We start from the raw sequence: 20,450 nt of genomic DNA on the forward strand, positions 1-20,450 counted from the left end.
ATACACTTGTATTCATATGCACTTTTTTTGTTATATTTTCATGTGGAAATATATATGACAAGCGCGATCAATATTTGGTCGAGGAAGCGAAGAGTTCTCCGCTTTTTTCCCTAAAATCGAGATAGAACAGGAGAATAATAAATGTCAATTAAGTGTAACTGATGAGATTTTTTCGGATGATGATTAATCGGTTCGTTTAACATCAAAATTTTCGCTAAAATTCATTAAGTTTTCAACTGCACTTCTCTATTGTTTTCAATACTTTTTTTCGAATTCTCCCTGCAGGTAGAAAGACAGACACGAGATAGACTGTTAAAGTTAATCGGCGTTGGTGAAATTGGTTCTAAATTTAATTCAACTACGGTCAAAGTTAAACTACGCGGAAGGAATCAACCCTTGACCCTTTTATCCTTTATTCCTTTTATACGCAAAATACCTACAAAATCGCTTAGCAGTCATAATAGACATTCTAAGTGAAACCGCATTTATATATATATATATATTTTTTTTTTTAACATAAATAAAACTCTGACTACATATCATAATATTATTCAAAAGTTAAAGCCACATTTTTCAAAAATGTTTTGAAATTTTATTTATTCTATTATTTTATTAAATTAAATATTTAATTTAATAAATTAATTGGTAAACTTATATATATATATATCCAAATAAATTTTTTATTTTTGATTGTAGAAAAAAATGTTTTAGACAAAAGTTGTATAGTTTCGAGAAGGACATAAGATGGTGCCATTAGTTTGACCTTGAATAGTTGCTTGAGGGTCATGTAAAGGTCACCTTTAATTTCTTAAATGGAACCACCTACTTTTCATTACATATTCTTGTAGCTGACATCGAGAGTTTTCCAAAACACTATAATGAAACATTTTTATCTCAAGTACTTTTTGAGTTATAAGACAAGGTTTCCTCACCTCAAGGTGATCTTTAAGTAATTATTCAAGGTCAAACTAATGGCACCACCTTATGTCCTTCTCGAAACCATACAATTTTTGTCTGAAACATTTTTTCTACAATCAAAAATAAAAAACTTATTTGGGGTGGGACATTAAAATGGGACACCCTGTATATAGGTATATATTTTTTATATGTATGTCATAATTTTCTCTACACAGATTTTATGAATATGCCAAGAGTTTTTTCGTCTTTTCCTCTTTTTTTTAACGCCACGTTTACGTGTTGCTTTTAATCGATTCACAAATTTATTGCCATATAAATGAACACGTGCGGATCGATGCATGCCAATTGGCAAAAGTGCCGATCTGCATACCGATGATTTTAACGCACTGCGATAAACAACACGAGGGAAAAAAGCTAAGCCAAATCATTTATTCGCGACGCGTGAAAACCGACTGACTTTTTAATTCACAGTCTGAAATTGCGGTATCGTTTTCAACGCAGTATTGGCGAAGAAATTTTAATATATATTCTTCGATCGATTCTTTTTCTAATTTTTGCGAACAATTTTAATTCGAAAAAATAGTTTAAATTTTAGCAAAGATAATTTATCTTTGGGATCATGAAAATTCATCAACTATATTTCGATAGGAAATAAAAAATTGCAAGGCGAATTTTTTTCTCTAAATATCTTTCCTAATTAATTACTCGTCTTAACTAAGATTATTAATTACTTCTATAATTAATCAATGGGAGCCACATTTCATCAATCACTTAATTTTTTTTTTATTTTAACTATTTTTTGCATTCTTAAAGAATCACTGTAGAAAAATTTGTTTTCTTGTTAAAAACGATCTCCGTTAAAATTTTTTGTTAAATATTTAACACATCTATATAATATAAAATTATTAAAACAACTAAAAATTATTAAAAGATCTAAAAATAACACAATGTGCATCTATTTTTAATTTTACACAATAAATATGTTCTTTATTAGTTGCAAGATTAATCTGTTAAAATTTACAGGAAAAAATGTTGATTTTTTATTTTATAATATAAGTGGGAATAATAAAATCTAAATTAATTTTTACATTTTAAAACTATGTTAATTTTTCACTATATTTAAAATTTTTATATAATTGCCTTGTGTATTTTATTTTACGTGTTTGTTATCTATAATTTTTATTTTAATTATTTAATTACTTATTATTTATTAAATCTATTTATTTAATTATTAATTAATTTTATTTTGATAGTATATAAATTAAGAATAAATTATAATTTATTTTGTTAATCATTTTTAATAATTTTTTTATTAATGTTTTAAAACAAAATTTATTTTAAATTATTTGAAGTTTTGCATGTATTTTGTGTTAAAATATTAACACAATATTTGTGTCTCTCCCCATTTAACATATCTATATTATATAAATTAACACAAAAATGTCTGTGGCCCGTTTGGGACGTCTGTTAAATTGATCATAAATTCAACTATAATTAATTTCAATGCATGGCAATTCTCCGATCGTTTTCGATTCGGTGAGAGTGGGATATATAAATTAAGAATAAATTATAATTTATTTTGTTAATCATTTTTAATAATTTTTTTGTTAATGTTAAAAACAAAATTTATTTTAAATTATTTGAAGTTTTCCATGTATTTTGTGTTAAAATATTAACACAATATTTGTGTCTCTTCCCATTTAACATATCTATATTATATAAATTAACACAAAAATGTCTGTTTGGGACATCTGTTAAATTGATCATAAATTCAACTATAATTAATTGCAATACATGGCAATTCTAAATATACCGATCGTTTTCGATTCGGCGAGAGTGAGATATATAAATTAAGAATAAATTATAATTTATTTTAATTATTTTTAATAATTTTTTTGTTAATGTTAAAAACAAAATTTATTTTAAATTATTTGAAGTTTTGCATGTATTTTGTGTTAAAATATTAACACAATATTTGTGTCTCTCCCCATTTAACATATCTATATTATATAAATTAACACAAAAATGTCTATGGCCCGTTTGGGACGTCTGTTAAATTGATCATAAATTCAACTATAATTAATTTCAATGCATGGCAATTCTCCGATCGTTTTCGATTCGGTGAGAGTGAGATATATAAATTAAGAATAAATTATAATTTATTTTGTTAATTATTTTTAATAATTTTTTTATTAATTTTTTTATTAATGTTTTAAAACAAAATTTATTTTAAATTATTTGAAGTTTTGCATGTATTTTGTGTTAAAATATTAACACAATATTTGTGTCTCTCCCCATTTAACATATCTATATTATATAAATTAACACAAAAATGTCTATGGCCCGTTTGGGACGTCTGTTAAATTGATCATAAATTCAACTATAATTAATTGCAATACATGGCAATTCTAAATATACCGATCGTTTTCGATTCGGCGAGAGTGAGAACGTGTCCTCGGAGAGTCTCGTATATTAATGGACAGTTTCGCGCGGTTGCGACATAATGAAGGACCGTAATAAAGAGTGTTGTTCTTGGACAGATTAGACCAGGACTCGGCGATACGAGAGCGGGTACCAATCCAGAATTCGATAATGGAATTCTAGGTCAGAGCAGATCGCTCTGCACCGGCCAATACGGAGTTCCGTGTAGCAATATGTGGTCGGTTTAGCGGTCCATCGCGCGCGTATAATAACTTTCTAATCTGATACGGCGAATCATCTGATACGAGAACGAGACGCTTAAGATACGTCGACGGAATTCAGGAAAGTATATACATATATATACGTCGCTCTCGGGGAGGTCACCCGACGATGATTAATGCGCCTGTTAATACGACGTCATCCTCCTGGCACGTAAACGTTGGGCGCAGACAGGGTGTATACCCCGAGGACATCAATTTATGATATTGAATGTCAAAGGCTGAACGCGCGTAAAAGGGGTACTCGTTCGTTCCAACATTTCTGCACAATATTCGATACATTCTATATGTCTAGCCGTATTATGATTCCACGACAAAACTAATATTTTTAAAATTGGAAAAAAAAATTTTTTTATATAATTGCCTCGTGTATTTTATTTATTTATTTATTTTACGCGTTTTTGTCAGCTGTAATTTTTATTTTAATTATTTATTTTTCATTAAATTTATTTATTTAATTATCGATTATAAATTTTATTTTGATAGTATATGTAAATTAATAATGAATTATAATTTATTTTATTAATCATTGTTTATTAGTGTTTTAAAATAATTATGAATTATTATTATTATTAATTTTAAATAATGAATTAATTTTATTATCTGATTAATCGTGTATTTAATTAAAAAAATAGACGCTATATTATTCAGTATATAAAATCAGATGGGTGAAATCGCTGGGTAATATTTCTTGCAATTAAAAAGAAAAAAACAAGAAATAAAAATGTGTTATTCTTCACAAAATATACATCCTTCATTCTTAATTAATATCTATTATTTTTAATTTACTTTGTTTTTCCGCAGCCTCCGATCTGGACTGCATCCGGGCCCTGTTCAATGAGAAGGAGAAGGAACTCTCGCTGGCGGTGGCGAAGGTCGAGGAGCTGACGCGGCAGCTGGAGGAACTCCGGGGTCGTCAGAATGCCCCCGCCGGTGGTGGAAGCGCCGGGAACGTCGGAGGCGGTCTCGCGGGTGCCACCGGCAACGGACACCTGGCCACCCCGGCCAGCGCCGAACTGGAGAAACTCAGGAGAGAGCTTATGGTAAGCTCCCGCCATCGATTCCCCGTCTCTGGAGAGCCGCTCTCGCTACGGGAATATCATCGTATCTGCCCCAATTTCGACCCTAATCAACCATAAAATACGCGTTCCAGTTATGAACGAGCGGAGCTCTCGGAGAAATGGATGTAGAAAGTTTAATTGGTAAAACATAAATGTCGAGGGCTCGTTAAAAAGAGATCTTTTACTTTTCCGCTATACGTTCCATGAATAAAATATGTAATCTGCTTGACGCATTTATTTTCCGTGTATAATCCTGTCATCCTTTCCGATACAAAAGGATGGTTTGTTTTGTTTAACAAACTCATTATTTTCCTCCTGTAATTTATAATTACAACAACTGTTGATCTTATGTCGATGAATGCATATTGATTGAAAATAATGTTCGCGCAGTATCGCAACAAGATGAACGAGCAGCAAAACCAGGTGGTGTCCCAGCAACGTCAGGCTCTGGCACAACGGCAGGCCGAGATGGCATCGATAGACGCGCGAATAGCTCAGCTGCAGAGTCGTCTTCAGCGCAAGAGAGCGTTAAACCAGCGGTTGGCGCATCAGCTGGGTCCTAACGGAAGTGGAGGTGGAGGTGGAGGACGCGGCGTCGTCGGCGGCGCCAACAACGCAGGCTTCCCGGACACGAAGCTCGACGGCTTCAACAGCGGCGGCAAGCTGAGACCGACCGGCAACATTGCCGCGATCGAGCCGTACTCGCATATACCGAACGACAATGATTTCAATCTGAACAAAAACGATCCCAAGTACCAGACACTGCCGTACAACACCAAGTTCACGGTGAACTTCAAGACCATAGAGGACGACGTGAACAAAAACAAGATACAACACTCGGCGAGCGCCTCCCAGTTGGGACAGCGGCCGACCTTTCAGCAATACGGACACCAAATCGTTCACAGTCAGTCGCAGTCGCACATTCAGGGTGAGCGCTTTTTACATTTCAGCAAAGATGTTGTGGAGTGGAAACGAGTCGAGCTGTAACCTTCTAAGCGATTTTTATCTAAAGAAAGCGCATAATTTTGGAATAGTTTAGATTAATTGGATCTAATTGTTTTACATCGCATTTTCCATGATAATGCAGGATCTACTTAATTATGTAAATTTCAGAATATATACATTAACACAGAGCACGCGCGTACATATTGAACAATTATTTATAATATTAAAATTGATTGAGATATACATAAATAAATTATTTATTGCAAAGATTATTTTCTTTATAAGTGCTTGTGAATTAATTTTTGCCTAAAATGTTTAGGGCAATCTCAATTACTAGGAAGCAATCAGCAGCAACAGCAGCAGCAGCACAATCAAAATCTCGGCAATCAACCCGCGATTCAATCGAGTTGCGCCTACAATAATAACAATAACAACAACAACAACAACAACAATAGCAACAATCTCATCAGTAACGCGCATAACTTCAGTCCGGACAATCTGTCGCAAGGTCTTCGTCTTCATCAGAGCCACCAGCAGCAACAGCAGACACAGCAACACCAAAACAACAATGCCCAGCAGAAGCAACACAATGTGACCAGCATCGGCGGCGCATCGACGACGTCGAATGTCGTCGGTGTGACCGTCCCGTCGATCGCGCAAGCCGCGCAGAACTCGCATCGGAATCTACAGCAGACCGTAGGCGGACATCAGAAACCGGTGTCGAGCGTGGCGCCGAGTTTTTCCGTCAAGTCGCAGATCTATCAGACTTCCTCGACCAAGATTCATCCGGTGATGCCGCAAACTTTGAGTCTACTAGGTCGCGGACACAACAACAACAACAACAACAACTCGGCGCAGAACTACATCAGCAACAATCAGCAGCAAGCAGCAGCGACCACGCAGCTACAATCTGGCGTCGGGAATCAAGAAGCGAATTATAGACACGGTTACTCTGCTGTCCAGCAACAGCAGCAACAACAACAACAGTATCCCAATCAGCCAGCAGCCGTCTATCAGGTTCAGAATTCGAATCTCGCCGGTTTTCACGGCACCTTCGGCAACTCCTCCCAAAAGTACAACCAATCCTCGCAGGTATCGAATTCTAACGATCTCGTACAGAATCAGGATCAGAACCAGGTCTTGAACAGTCAGAAGGTCAAGTTCGAGCCGGGCAAGGGTCAGGATAAGTTCGAACACGCATTACCATCTAACAATAAGCACGAACAGCAGCAACAACAGAATAGGTACGACCAGAATCTCACGAGCAAATACGAGTCTCAGCAACAGAGCGGTAAGCATGATCAGGCGAAGCACGAGCAGCATCTGCACAGCGTTAAGTACGAGTCCGGTTGCCAGAATTCGCAACAGTATAGCAAACACGAACAGCAACAGCAGCACGAAGGGAGATTGCCGATCAAGTACGATCATAATCCGACGTTTAAGCACGAGCCCTCGAACACCAATCAGTATAAAACGGAGCCGAGCAAGTACGAGAGCGGCGGCGGTCAGAGCAAATTCGAGGCGGTGGAGCGGAGCAAGTACGAGCAGAATTCCACGACGAAGCATGTGGTCGATCACGTAATCGCCAAGTTCGAGGTTCCCGCGAAAACGCCGTACGAGTTTGACAATAGGCCGACGAACAAGAGCAGCGACGGCGGCGAGAGGAAGAATTTCAATGAGCCGCGAATGGAGGATAAGACAAAGCCGGCACTGCCGCCAAAACCGAGCAAGCCGAATCCACCGCCGAGACTGACTCATCATGAGAAGATCGATGTGCCGTCATCCGAAGGCATCAACGAGTGCAAGATGACCAACGCGAATCTCAATTCGAGGTTTGTACGCTTGATTTTCAATTAAAGAATGGGAATTTTTTTTTTTTTTTTTTTTATGATTGAAACACTTTTCCAAGCTGCCTTAAATTTGTATTTTTAAGAAGACTAAGAATTCATTCGATGTTAATTTGATCGGCAAAGAATTAAAGGATTAGAAGGATATATAATAGACTTGAAAAATTATGAAACTTTCATTATTTCTATATTAAATTTCTCTCTTCAATTAAAACGTATCGATTGCTTGTTGTATAATAATTATATGATATAATAATGAGATACATTCGAAAGAGGCTTCTTGAAAAATTTAATGAAAAACGTTGATTCCACCTTTTTAACATCCGATTAATTAAACAAAGTGCTGTAGAATTTTAGATATTTCATAATACAAAAGTTTCGCGTGTTTATACATTATTCACTTTTAATTAAAACATTTTAACAACTTTCGTTATTTTTCTTTTATCATCCGGTGAAACATTTTGTACTATATGTATCTGTGCGAAAGAAACTTCTCATTCATGTTATAGTTTAGGCAGGCGCGTGACAAGTTTGATAAATCCTGCCCTTCACACTCCTCCTCAAGAGAGTTACGAGGTCGTCGAGAAATTCATCAGCGAGCGATTCGCGCGGACTCAAACTGCGGAATGACAAAACGATTACCGGGTTAATTATAAATGTTAATTAGTTCGCGATCGATTTGGCGAGTGAATCGAAACCTCTCTCACTCTCTCGAATAATAGACACCGAAATAGAATCGCTCTCTGTGTCCGCGGAGACGACGGCGCGGATAGGCCATCCTTCTCTCTTCAGTGTTCATGAGTTCTCCGAAGTCGATGCACAGCACACAGTGATACACTAGGCTGGATCAACATTCAGAGTCAACGATTTCGATCAATTGCGGAACGATCCTCAATTACGCGGCCATTAGTAACTGTAATATCCGTCTATTGGATGGTCGAGCTCCTCTGATAGACAGATTGAGCGACAACTGGTTCGGATCGCGACCTTTATTTATGCCCTTTGCGGTTTCGCATGCCGCTGACCGACGATTCGACACGCTCGCTTCGGATTCGAAAACTCTTGAATGGGATTTCAGCATTGCAAATTGTACTCGGTTTCCCTTTCATTACGGTGACTCCAAAATTGTAAGTCTCGGATATGATTAATCGCGTGCAATTCGATCACTTATATTTTATTATCTCACATCGATTCTATCCTCGGTCGCTTCTGACAGATCAGAAATTATTATAGATTCGTTATGTATAATTATTTCAAATGATTTCAATGAATTCTTTGAATCGATACTACTTAATAGGATGAAAATAAGATGATTATTCGTCAATTTCTTTGATTAGAACTATCGCTGTCAAAATCTGTGTAATGATAATTTTTAATTTGGCAAATCTCGTGTACAGGTCGGATAAGGACGAGGATATACCGCCGATTCCCACGTCGGAACCGCCGGAATCTCCCACGGAGACGCAGCTGGCAAGTCATCAAATCATCAAGGCTCGGCCGCTGACTCTGAAGAAGGCACCGATCTCGGAGCAGCCCAGGCTGAGATACAAATCCAATGTTCACGTGTCGATAAATCGACGAATTGAAATGCCCCCGGCCTTCCTGTTCCCGGAAACGGAAATCCCGGCGGATCTTATGCAGACCGAACAACAGCAGCAACATCAACAACAAACTATAGACACTACGGACAATTGCAAGAGCGTTATAGCCGACGACATCGGCGAGGGCGAGAGATTGGAAGAGGCGGATATCATCGATGCCTTGAATGTCATCAACATCGAGGATAAGCCGACGAAGATGAAGACAGATTCGGAACTGGGCGGCGAGGTGGAAATTGACGGAGGCAAGATATCGGAGGTAATGAGGAGGAAGAAGGGAAATCTCAAGTCGTCGAGCACGACAGGAAGCGGAAGTGGCAAGGTCAATCTATCCAGGAGGGTGTCGTTCGATCCATTGGCGCTTTTACTCGACGCTAGTCTCGAGGGAGAGCTCGAGCTTGTGAAGAAGACCGCGAAGGAGGTTGCCAATCCAAGCTCCGCCAACGACGAGGGTATCACGGCTCTTCACAACGCTATATGCGCCGGTCACCTCGAGATCGTCAAGTTTCTCGTCGAATTCGGCTGCGATGTCAACGCCCAGGACAGCGATGGATGGTAAATTGAATATTTTATCATATATAATATAAAATATTGAATATATGATATATGTAATATTAAATATTATATATTATAAAATATGATATACATAATATTACATATCATATTTAATATTTTATATTATATAAATAATATTAAATGTGATAAAAAAAATATTTTGCCTTTAATAAATTATTCGCAAGATCTCAAAACTTACATAAACATTAATATTTTTCGTATGGTAAATTGAATATTTTATTATATTATATCATATATAATATATAATATAAAATATCGAATATGATATACAGGGGGTAGACAAAATAATGTGAACACTTTTGAAAGAGGCATATTTATACCTGTTCATTAATTAAATGTTGGGTCACCACTTGTCCCCTTTCCAGTGCAATGCTGTCTCATTCTTCCATCCGTTAATTATCCTAGAGATGTTGAAGGAGGAAATCCGCTTCTCACTCTTCCTCAAAACTGTCCACAGTCCGATAATATTAAGCCATTAAGATGCCCAAATATTCTCTCTGGCCAGCACAATTATCAAATTTGAATATCATCAGACAAAACTTTTTACTCTCTTCTCCAAAATCGCCCATAGTGGCTCAATGATATTCAAATTTCGTAATTGTGCTGGCCAGGGAAAATATTTAAACATCTGTAGACAATTTTGAAAAAGAGTGAGAAGCAAATTTCCTCCTTCAACATCTCCAAAGCAATTGATAGATAGAGGAATATACAGGAAAGGGGACAAGTGGTGACCCAACATTTAATTAATGAACAGGTATAAATATCCCTCTTTCAAAAGTGTTCACATTATTTTGTCTACCCCCTGTATGTAATATTAAATATTATATTATATATTATAAAACATGATATACATTAAATAATATTATATATCATATTTAATATTTTATATTATATAAATAATATTAAATATGATAAAAGAATATTTTACCTTTGATAAATAATTCGCGAGATCTCGAAACTTAAATAAACATCTAATATTTTTCCTGTAGGACACCATTACACTGTGCCGCGAGTTGTAACAATCTGTCCATGGTGAGATTCTTGGTCGAACACGGGGCCTGTATTTTCGCGACTACTCTTTCGGATCACGAAACCGCTGCGGAGAAATGCGAGGAGGACGAAGAAGGCTTCGACGGGTGCTCAGAGTACTTGTACAGTTAGTATCATCGATTTCAAAATCGGCATAATAATAATAATAATAATAATGTCTTTAGAATAAAAATTTAATCTTTTCTTGGTACACAGGTGTTCAAGAAAAATTAGGAATCATGAACAACGGTCAAGTCTACGCGGTTTTTGATTACGAAGCGCAACACACCGACGAGCTCTCGTTGAAGAACGGCGACTCCGTAGTCATACTCCGGAAGGGCGATGATAACGAACGGGAATGGTGGTGGAGTAAACTCGGACATAAGGAAGGCTATGTACCTCGGAATCTATTGGGGGTAATTAATTATTATTATAAAAAATAAAATTATTTAAAAAGCATATTTTATGATTACTTAAATGTATTAAATTGCTGAAGAATAAATTTTTTAAATATAAAAAATTATACTTTTATATATTAATTTATTAAATAGAAAGAATATAAATTTCAAGTACAAAATTTTTCGAAGAATCAACAAATTTCAAAAGTATAAACTTACGAAATAAATAATTAAATTTTTAGATCGCTAGTATTAAATTCATATTAAATTCAACTAAATTATAAGCATCAGTGTGAAACTTTGTTACGAAACATTCATTTCGTAACGAAGTTTCATACTGATAATATGTTCGATTTACGTTGTTTGGAATGTCAACTGGTATATTGACCACTGAAGACTGTACTGGACCACAAGATGGTCGAAACGTCGTTTTAATGAATAAAAAATGTGTGCTAGATTTGGTCGCTTAAATTTATCCTTTACGAAATAAAATTTTAAATTATCGAAAACATTTTATATAAATGTACTTATAATTCATGTATAAATGCTTTTAAAATATATATAATAAGATAACTAAAATATTATAAAATATAACTTTTATAAGATATATATAAATATATCGGAAAAATTTACAATATAAAATGCTATATAGTTTTGTATTTAAAATATGTATTTCAATCAATTTTAAAATGCACAAGACAAATTATCTTGTATATTGTATGTTTCAGTTATATCCCAGAGTGCAACCAGCGAAAGCGGTTGACTAAAGAGTTTCGTGCTCGCAGAATATCCGACGATTATTACAGTATTCGATTTGCAGCTTTATCTTGTTAATTGTTATTACACAACACATAGGCACATTAGTAGTGTTATTTAATAGCATCTCATTGCTATCCGAAGCGGATACGGATATCGCGTAGTGGGATTCTACCAAACTTTTTAACAGCGTTAATAATCTCTTCACTTTACAGAGTAATTTTTGTATGACTTTTTTTTGCAAAGGGAGATCAGTCAAGGATCTCCTTCTCGATCAGCGGTCGATCGTGGATTTGCTATAATCTATGAATTGAACGATCGCGCAAACTCGTATTATTATGATTGACGATGTATATAGAATATTTGTTTGAATGTGTATTGACTCTCTTTTCCTTTCCACATCATTTCGATATAATAGAAACAGATTTTAATAACAGATCGTGTTATTTTTTGTCGCATTTGCCACGATTAGTCGCATGCGCACATTTCACTCTTTCGTTCAAAAGTTACTTAAAATTAGTTAAGAATTAGTGAGACATTTCGTGTGTATACACAATTGCAAGCCATTAAATCACTTATTATATATAGCATTACGTGTTTCAAACGAAAGAATTTTATCTTTTTATCATATACAGGAAAGGCTCCTGTAATTAGCGAAAGTGCATGCATAGCATTGAACCTTGTGAAATTTAGAATCGATTTTTGTTAATGGAGGATGTTGTTCCCCATTTACCTACTTAAGCCTTATAGCTGCAAAAATAGTGAAATTTTTTTTATTGTTTTATTTTAAACACTTCGTTGTTTAATGTAAAGTCTATATTATACATACACATTACTTTTGTATTTGTACAAAATTGTAATTTAGGATATAGTTATTATTAGAATTGTAAATGTTGGAAATCGTGAAGCGTTGTAAAAAGCAGATCAGATAATGATTTACCTCGCAATTTACGTCTTCGCTAAAGAACGATTGACTCGAAATTTCACAAGCGCTATATATGTCCACTTTTCTTCGATTTCAGATGTTTACGATTACTTTGTCATGCGCGAACATCGACTGTAAGAGTTTTATATCACTTTAATTTGCTTCAACTAAATGCTCGAGTTTAGATGAGGTCAGATTATATTGCGTTATTCACCCAAGAGATATTATCGAAATACTTCGGATTTCGTTCATTTATTTTTTTTAAATATTTTTTTGGAGCTGTTCCTAAATGACGTGTAATCTTGCCAATACGCATGATGAACGATACGATAGCTTTTCGAATGACAATGTGCAATTATATGAGAAAACGATAGGATATACTAAAGAAATATATATATATAATATATATATATATATATATATGTATATGTATATATATATATATATATGTATATATATATATATATATATATAAAATAGATGATACATTTTAATTACGCCCAATTATACTATTTTGATTCGACGATGTCTAAAATGTCATGTAATATCTAGAGCATCTACAAGATAATTTCTCGACCGAGTATAGCGCTGTCAGAAATTCTCTAAGCATCTTTATTACGTTGTGTTCTCATAATAGATATGTACAGGTGTGTGATATATATGCGAATACGAACCGCTTAGAGGATTTCTGATTGCTTTGTCAAGTGAAATATGTGCCTTTCGAAAGTAATAAGAAATATATAAGAAAAACACACACACGATATATTATGACAAATAAATTGTTTTTAATAAAAAAATACATTCTTTCACCAGTTAGTCCATTCCCTCTCAGGCATCGTTTACAATAAATATATTATAATTACGATATAAATATGTAATAATGCTAATTACCACCTATTACTATTGATTATGGAAAAAAATATTCTCGCAACATACAAAAAAAATATTCGATGTAATGATTTGTAGAAGGGCGAGAACTTTAAAATGCGTCGAGTTACGATGAAATAACTGCTATACAACATAACATAAAACAGTGTCTGGCTTCTTGATATCAAAACGTGCCTTTTTAATTCTATGTACACTGAAGTATGTATCTTGTTTGTACTGTTAAACTTGGATGTGTGCATATCTCTTTTTTTTATATACGAGAGTAATATATAATTTATATAAAATAGATTTAAAATGTAAAAACGCGTATAAAAATAATTTTACAACAAACTTATGATATAGTCTTGTACAAGTGTTATCGAAACACAAAAATGTACTTTTGAGAGTCAAAAGTTACATTCTTCTCATTTATATACTCTGGACAAATATAACAATTATCGAAGTTCCAAAAGATCGAATTTAAAAAGATCGATCTCAATATCTTATTGTGTCAATTAATTTTTTAGCTACAATATTATTCACTTTCACAAGTGCTAACAATTCTTTTCACCGGGAAATTAAAATTATACTTATTTCTTGTATTTTTAAATACTTATTAATAAAATAAACAACTTAATTAAAGTAATATACAAAAAGGCACATCTATCTGTAGTTTACAAGACTTAAAGAGAGTATCAAGGTATAAATGTAATTTGTTTTATATCAGCCACTATGTCTAATCACATTATTGTTGGATGATATATATTCATTACATTTCATATATATTATCCGTGTGTGTTTATGTAGCTTTTGAGAGACTGAACAAATATATAAATATAAAACGTATGTTTACGTCAATGTACACATGTATAACACATGTATAGTTCAAGATACAAATTAATGTTATAATGATGAAAAGAAATCTTTTCCATTTCAAAAATGAAATCGTCTTCAACTTTTATACTGGTTAATTCTACTTTATCTATCACCTTGCACACTGACGTACAGAGTTGACATGTCAATATTATTATTTTAACTATTACCGAGCCCATCTGATAAATAATTAAATAAAACAATCAAGCATATGTGCCTGTGATATCAAACAGAAAAAAACCTAAACCTGTTTTGCTTCCTTTGCAATCTGCAGACATATTTGAAACTCTTCGCATTCTCCCACTATGGTTTTAAGACTGAAAATGATTAACACTCCAAACTAACAATTTTTAAAAAGTAAGTTTGATATAAAACTTATTGCACAATCTTGCAACAGAAAGGAATAGGAAGGTAGAGAAAGCTTAAAAATTGCTCTATTTTACATACCTTTCAATATAAATATCCAGACTTGAGATTTCAAATTTCCCTCTTCTTATAGATTCAGCACAAAACTGTGACAAACTTCTGAAACATTTACGTGTGGTATTACAAAGACCCTGATTTTCCCACTCGGGTAATTCTCTGGCGATTTTCCAGGCTTCCAATACATAGTGCATCAATGAGGCCCAGTGTTGGGATTCTTGCAGAATTCTTGCCTGATCGATTAGAGCTTTCTAAAGAAATAAAATTATAAGAATTAAAAGTTGCTCATCACTTTTGATATAAGCTAATTATGTTTAACAAATAGAACACTTAGAAAATGTAATTAATTAACTTTTTATAATCAAAATAGAACATAAAAACAAAATACATGCTCGAAAAATAAATATGTTGAAACAAATATAAACCTGAAATGCATCAAGATGTATGTAAGCGCTGTTGTATGCAGATTCATCATTCAAATTCGGAGAAAATACGAGGCTAGCGTAAATATTCTGCCTCAAGACAATCAATTTCTCTAAGAATGGTTGAACATCCGCGTCTGATATTTTCTTTGAAAGAAAATAACGAAGTTTTTCATCCTCATGCAGCGTACCGTCCTCCTGTGCGCATACCAATTCCATAATCAACTGTACAAGTTGCTCGTGACTAAGATCTCGTAAAACGTTGACAAAATTATCATCAGATCGCTGTTTACTCGCAGCATCTAGTGACACTCGAGAAGACAACGATGTTTTGTTTTTCTTGCTTTTTGGTGTAGAAAACTCAGATTGACTGGTATCGCCAAGAGAAAGTCTTTTTCTGGCTGCGTCTCTCAACGTCATGCTTGATGTCGATGGTCTTTTAATTGGAGTATGGTCTTTGGAGCTCAAACTGATCGGAAAGAAGAAGATTGTTAGATTTATTCAAAGACTAGCTACTGCGATCTTCCCAACAAATTAGCATTTACACAATATATGGTACCTGAGCAAACTATGTCGCTTATATGTGTTCATATCAGGAGACCACACTATGGACTTGCGTCGACCTCTGTTTTGAATGACAAGTTCATCAGGACTCTGCGGCGAGCTCCAATCATCAGGAAGTCTGTTCAACCAATTCTGCACTGTTCTTACATCCATGTTGTGAGACGTGGCTGAAAAATACAGAGATGTCAAAACAATTTTTTCAACAAATTATCACAAGTCAACAATTTTCTATTTACATAAAGGCATATTCTTGCTACGGATAAAAATCTAACTATCTATAAATAAAGAGATTTATTTTAAAAAGACAACAAAGAGTATTTTCGACTCGCAATTTCTCAGGGAATCAACATTTGAGGTTAATTCTCGAAATATAAATATTGCGTTTGCGAATCGAATATATTATATTAAAAACGCATTATTTACATTCGGACGCAACGATTGTGTCCTGAAAGGGAAAAACGACACGAAATAACGACACTTAGGATGCAAAACATACCTGGCAAGGAATTGGCGGGAACCGTCGTCGGATCCTCCGCATGTCTCGTACGTGGGGACGGCTCCTCTCGAAGCTGTCTGACAGATGTGGTCATCGCGATAATATTCCCAGGCACTCGAACACCCTCCGCGAAGAGTTTCGGTCACGAGATTCAACGGGAGAGACGTCTGTCAAAATACGCATCCGCGCTCACCGGTGTTGTTATTTGTTATACAAGAGCAGCTGAAGCGTGACTGACGTCTCTCGCGCATGCGTGACGTAACAGCTGTCATACGGAAGCTTCGAAACGTCAAACGGAACAAAACGAAACGCGCGCTTGGGTTGGGTTGGGTTGACTTCAAACTCTCGTGTGTTTGTTTGTGGACAGATTTGTCAAACCTTTTTGTGCGTTCAAGGGATGCAGATGACGACGTCCGTCGAATCTGTAACAGGAAGATGCCTTTTAATGTGTCCAGAGAAAGAACGAAGGATGTAAGTTTCCTTGCAATGTAGGAAATTCAGAAATTAAAAGAATATGCAGTATTAAAATATTAATTTAATATTAAAAAAAATATATATATATGTATATAATTAATCTAAAATATTAATTAATTATATATATATATATATATATATTATTATTAATTTGTAATTAATGATACTATTCTATTTGTGTTTTCATATGTATAATTGTAAAATGTTATGGGAACAACAATAAGCTGATGTGTAACTCTAATTTTTCATTCAGGAGGGAGAGAGAAGGTTTGTTGCACAAATACGAGATCGATGAAGAAACGAAACATATGAAAAAGCCTAGAGCTGATACTGCCAGAACGATAAAGTGTTTTAGTCGTTCCGCTGCTGGTCAAGTTATGACAGATCCCTACTCGTTACGTCCACCACATGTATTATTATCCACTGTGCGATACCTATTCACTGAGTAATTTCAGATATTTCTTTAAATATGCTTTATCAATCACAATTTTATTATTAATAATTTTATTGCTATTATTAGTATTATTAAGAAGTGCTGTTCCTCTTATATCTGTTATGAAACATTGATTATAATATAATAATATTAATAATATTATAATATGAGATATTATTTACATTATAATGAGATATTATTTATGTAACATGATGCATAACATATAAATATTCTAGAATAATCACGCGAACGGATTTAGACTGGACGTTAATATACGATTTTGTGTTCGATCGACTGAGATCAGTGCGACAAGATGCTGTAATCCAAAGAATTGATATTACTACGAACATTTCTCTTCTAGAACCAATCGTCCGATTTCATACTTATGCTGCACAGAGGTAGAAATTAATAAGCATATATTACATTTACACATTTGATAAGATATGCACAAATTCTTTCTAGGCTCTGTGAGAAAAATATTTCGGAATTTGATGCAAAAATAAATAATAAACATTTATTAGAATGTATCAAACAGTTACTCGTATTATATGATAAACGAGATTATAAAAATACAAATAATGTAGAAGTACACGAAGAGCTCGAAAAATTGGCGTTAAACGATAGTCGATTGGAAATGGAAGCTTTATATATTCTTCTTCATATCGGGGATCAAGAGGCTTTAAAAAGAGCTCTTATGCTTCCTTCAGATCTGAAGTAAGTTGTTGATAAAATTATATGAATAAAAAATGTAATAAAATTAAAAATTATTTAATACAAGCATTTAGTGTTTATATGTATCATGAAGCATTTGTGTGATAGTTATTATTAATTTATAATATTTTTCCTTATATATGTTTGAGCAGAAATTCACCGGTAATTCGATTAGCTACAAAAATATCACTTGCTTGGTATCTAAAAAATTATGCTCGTGTTCATTATCTGGTTCAACAATTACCTCCAATATTAGCTTGTGCATTTTTCTGTAATTTACAAAGTTTCAGAAGGTATATCTTATTTTCATTATATATATATATATATATATATATATATATATATATATATATATGAAAAAAGAATTATATATATTCAATAATATTTAAAATTCCATTAAATAATTATTTATAAATTAATAAATTTCATAAATATATGTATATTTCAGAAGTGCTCTACAAATCATGAGTTTTGGCTATAACAGTAAAGTATTGACATTCCCAGGATTAAAAATACAAGAACTTTTATTCTACAAAGATATAAATAAAGTCCAGGCAGATTGCAATTTATTTGGCTTGACATTTATTAATGAAAATATTTTATTTCAAAAATCACAGTTTAATAATCAAGCTTTGCAAGTTAGTACCAAATTCAAAAATTATGTAATATTCTATAATTATGCGATTTTTTTATCTTATCGTTCTTTTTTATGTTACAGGCCAATCCTGAGATGTATTACACTTCTGTCGCATTACATAAATTTATACCAAAAATTATGTTGGAATGTACTTCTAATTAATAAATGTACTCTTCTATTGCAATATTTACATTTATTGAGAATCACTGGACGAACTACTCGAGGAATCTGTAGACATAACTTCAACATCTTCGGTTTCCTGTTTATGTGTATTCACAGCTACACTGCCTTGTCCACCAACAGACATATGAATCTCTCCTGACGGATGCCAAGCAAATTGATTCGATTGTGAAACAGGTGGTTCTGAAATAGCAATTAAAAATTTTAAAAGATATGTACATTTTTATTATTTTTTAAATAATATAAAAATTTAATTTTTATTCTTACCTCCAGCAGGATGTCCTGCTCTATGCAAATCAGATGGGATACCTGGATGAGATCCAAGTAATTGTCCATTTAAAGGTAAATCACTTAATCGTCCAAGGTATCCTAATCTCATTTCAATATCTGTAATACAAAAAGATAGAGTTTATAATTATTTCAAAATATTGTAGTAATATTATTATAAGCAAGAGATAGAAATGTAATGCAAACTTATTTAAATATAAAAATTTGTACCTGTTGGATATGGTCTTCTGGGATCTCCCTGCTGCCATGTTAATGGTGCACAAATTGCATTGGTTGCGCTTATCCTATGTGCATATTTAATAAGCTCTTCCGAAGGAACAGGTCTCTTATTAGCACGTGCAATAGACTGTAATTTTTGCTTTGCTTGATAAATTGCAGTAGCCAAGATTTGTTCTGCCTCCTTTAATTGCCGCTGCAGTTGCTGAATGTCCTGATCCTGTCTCTCTACTTCAGCTTTCAGAGCCTCCATCTTTAGATTGATTTTAGCTTGCTCTGCAGCCCGTTTCAATGTCGCCTTTAATTCATTGTCCTTGGCAACCAACAATTCAGTTAGCTGAGCGTGCTCTGTACTAGAGAGCTTTGAAGGTTTTTGAGCAATTGTGTTTTCTATAATTTCTCTGGAAAAATATCAGAATATATTTAAATCACAGATTACATAAATTCTATAAATCTGTAGAAGTTGTTGATTCAACATTGTTTGAGTCTGACAAATTTTACAAGATAAACTGTTGGATTTTCACAGTGAAATTCTATAAACCTATAGAAGCTGTCAATTCAACATTGTTCGAGTCTGATAAATTCTACAAGCTAAACTGTTGGATTTTCATAGTGAAGTTCTGTAAACCTATAGAAGCTGTCAATTCAACATTGTTGGAGTCCGATAAATTCTACAAGGTAAACTGTTGGATTTTCATAGTGAAGTTCTATAAATCATAAAAGCTGTCGATACAAACATTATTTGAGTCCAATAAATTCTACTCTACAAGAGAAACTGTTGGACTTTCATAGTGAATACAACTTACTTTGCTATCAGCTCAATATCATCCACTAATGACAATAGAACTTCTCTCGTGCTTCTGCTCGATGCCATCACGACTTATTCAACAAATTATCTAAAATGACCACTTTTAATTGTCAATATATAAACAACATTGCAATAATACATCAATACTTTTGCACGTACCCTTTTAATGAAACGCTGATTATGTATACGTTCTAAATACAAGCGTGTCTGAAAACGTATCAGCTGATTGTGTCTCGCTTTGACGCGCTTTTAAAAAAAAAATACGCACAATTTTATGCCGTGTTCACATTTAGGCGACCATATTTT

The 20,450-nt window shown here is 33.8% G+C and overlaps 4 protein-coding genes across 11 annotated transcripts in view; 2 read left to right on the forward strand and 2 right to left on the reverse strand.

Annotated features, from left to right (window-relative positions):
* The window catches only part of LOC114944082 (uncharacterized), a 118,620-nt gene extending 104,431 nt beyond the window's left edge, over positions 1-14,189 (forward strand). For all 6 annotated transcript variants that reach the window (XM_085482281.1, XM_085482280.1, XM_085482282.1 and 3 more), the window contains 7 exons: positions 4,422-4,660; positions 5,069-5,606; positions 5,943-7,455; positions 8,868-9,623; positions 10,634-10,800; positions 10,890-11,089; positions 11,800-14,189. In XM_085482281.1, the coding sequence (XP_085338407.1) occupies positions 4,422-4,660; positions 5,069-5,606; positions 5,943-7,455; positions 8,868-9,623; positions 10,634-10,800; positions 10,890-11,089; positions 11,800-11,838 (3,452 nt within the window). In that variant the 3' untranslated portion in view covers positions 11,839-14,189. The remainder of the gene's footprint in view (positions 1-4,421; positions 4,661-5,068; positions 5,607-5,942; positions 7,456-8,867; positions 9,624-10,633; positions 10,801-10,889; positions 11,090-11,799) is intronic.
* On the reverse strand, positions 11,194-16,812 carry LOC114944084 (uncharacterized). Its single transcript, XM_029319828.2, has 5 exons — positions 16,398-16,812; positions 15,897-16,068; positions 15,341-15,806; positions 14,940-15,166; positions 11,194-14,809 (listed from the first exon to the last, which is right to left on the reverse strand). Exons 1-5 carry the CDS (start codon positions 16,489-16,491, stop codon positions 14,734-14,736), a joined length of 1,035 nt encoding a protein of 344 aa, XP_029175661.2. The 5' UTR covers positions 16,492-16,812; the 3' UTR covers positions 11,194-14,733.
* On the forward strand, positions 16,690-18,836 carry LOC114944083 (SAC3 domain-containing protein 1). Its single transcript, XM_029319827.2, has 7 exons — positions 16,690-16,868; positions 17,125-17,316; positions 17,541-17,702; positions 17,767-18,018; positions 18,168-18,308; positions 18,464-18,653; positions 18,734-18,836. Exons 1-7 carry the CDS (start codon positions 16,795-16,797, stop codon positions 18,812-18,814), a joined length of 1,092 nt encoding a protein of 363 aa, XP_029175660.1. The 5' UTR covers positions 16,690-16,794; the 3' UTR covers positions 18,815-18,836.
* On the reverse strand, positions 16,793-20,416 carry MED4 (mediator complex subunit 4). Of its 3 annotated transcripts, none has more exons than XM_085482285.1 (6): positions 20,304-20,416; positions 20,143-20,232; positions 19,331-19,737; positions 19,100-19,219; positions 18,844-19,015; positions 16,793-16,819 (listed from the first exon to the last, which is right to left on the reverse strand). In XM_085482285.1, exons 2-5 carry the CDS (start codon positions 20,208-20,210, stop codon positions 18,846-18,848), a joined length of 765 nt encoding a protein of 254 aa, XP_085338411.1. In that variant the 5' UTR covers positions 20,211-20,232; positions 20,304-20,416; the 3' UTR covers positions 16,793-16,819; positions 18,844-18,845. The 3 variants fall into 3 exon arrangements, with proteins under 3 accessions (XP_085338411.1, XP_029175833.2, XP_085338410.1); XM_029320000.2 differs by lacking the exon at positions 16,793-16,819 and adding an exon at positions 17,805-18,284; XM_085482284.1 differs by lacking the exon at positions 16,793-16,819 and having other exon boundaries at positions 18,057-19,015.
* Positions 20,417-20,450: the final 34 nt, after the last annotated feature.

The sequence above is a fragment of the Nylanderia fulva genome, unplaced genomic scaffold (assembly GCF_048542155.1).
Source record: "Nylanderia fulva isolate GAGA-0341 unplaced genomic scaffold, ASM4854215v1 Scaffold20, whole genome shotgun sequence".
Classification (NCBI taxonomy): Eukaryota; Metazoa; Arthropoda; class Insecta; order Hymenoptera; family Formicidae; genus Nylanderia; species Nylanderia fulva.

Coding starts and splice junctions, on each gene's coding strand:
- LOC114944084 (XM_029319828.2), bottom strand. CDS start 16,491: ATGACCACATCTGTCAGACAGCTTCGAGAGGAGCCGTCCCCACGTACG. Junction 16,069..16,397: donor TCCCGCCAATTCCTTGCCAG/GTATGTTTTGCA, acceptor TGTATTTTTCAG/CCACGTCTCACAACATGGAT. Junction 15,167..15,340: donor TACATCTTGATGCATTTCAG/GTTTATATTTGT, acceptor TTATTTCTTTAG/AAAGCTCTAATCGATCAGGC.
- LOC114944083 (XM_029319827.2), top strand. CDS start 16,795: ATGCAGATGACGACGTCCGTCGAATCTGTAACAGGAAGATGCCTTTTA. Junction 18,019..18,167: donor ATGCTTCCTTCAGATCTGAA/GTAAGTTGTTGA, acceptor ATGTTTGAGCAG/AAATTCACCGGTAATTCGAT. Junction 18,309..18,463: donor AATTTACAAAGTTTCAGAAG/GTATATCTTATT, acceptor TGTATATTTCAG/AAGTGCTCTACAAATCATGA.
- MED4 (XM_085482285.1), bottom strand. CDS start 20,210: ATGGCATCGAGCAGAAGCACGAGAGAAGTTCTATTGTCATTAGTGGAT. Junction 19,738..20,142: donor GATATTGAGCTGATAGCAAA/GTAAGTTGTATT, acceptor ATATTTTTCCAG/AGAAATTATAGAAAACACAA. Junction 19,016..19,099: donor AGCAGGACATCCTGCTGGAG/GTAAGAATAAAA, acceptor TTGCTATTTCAG/AACCACCTGTTTCACAATCG.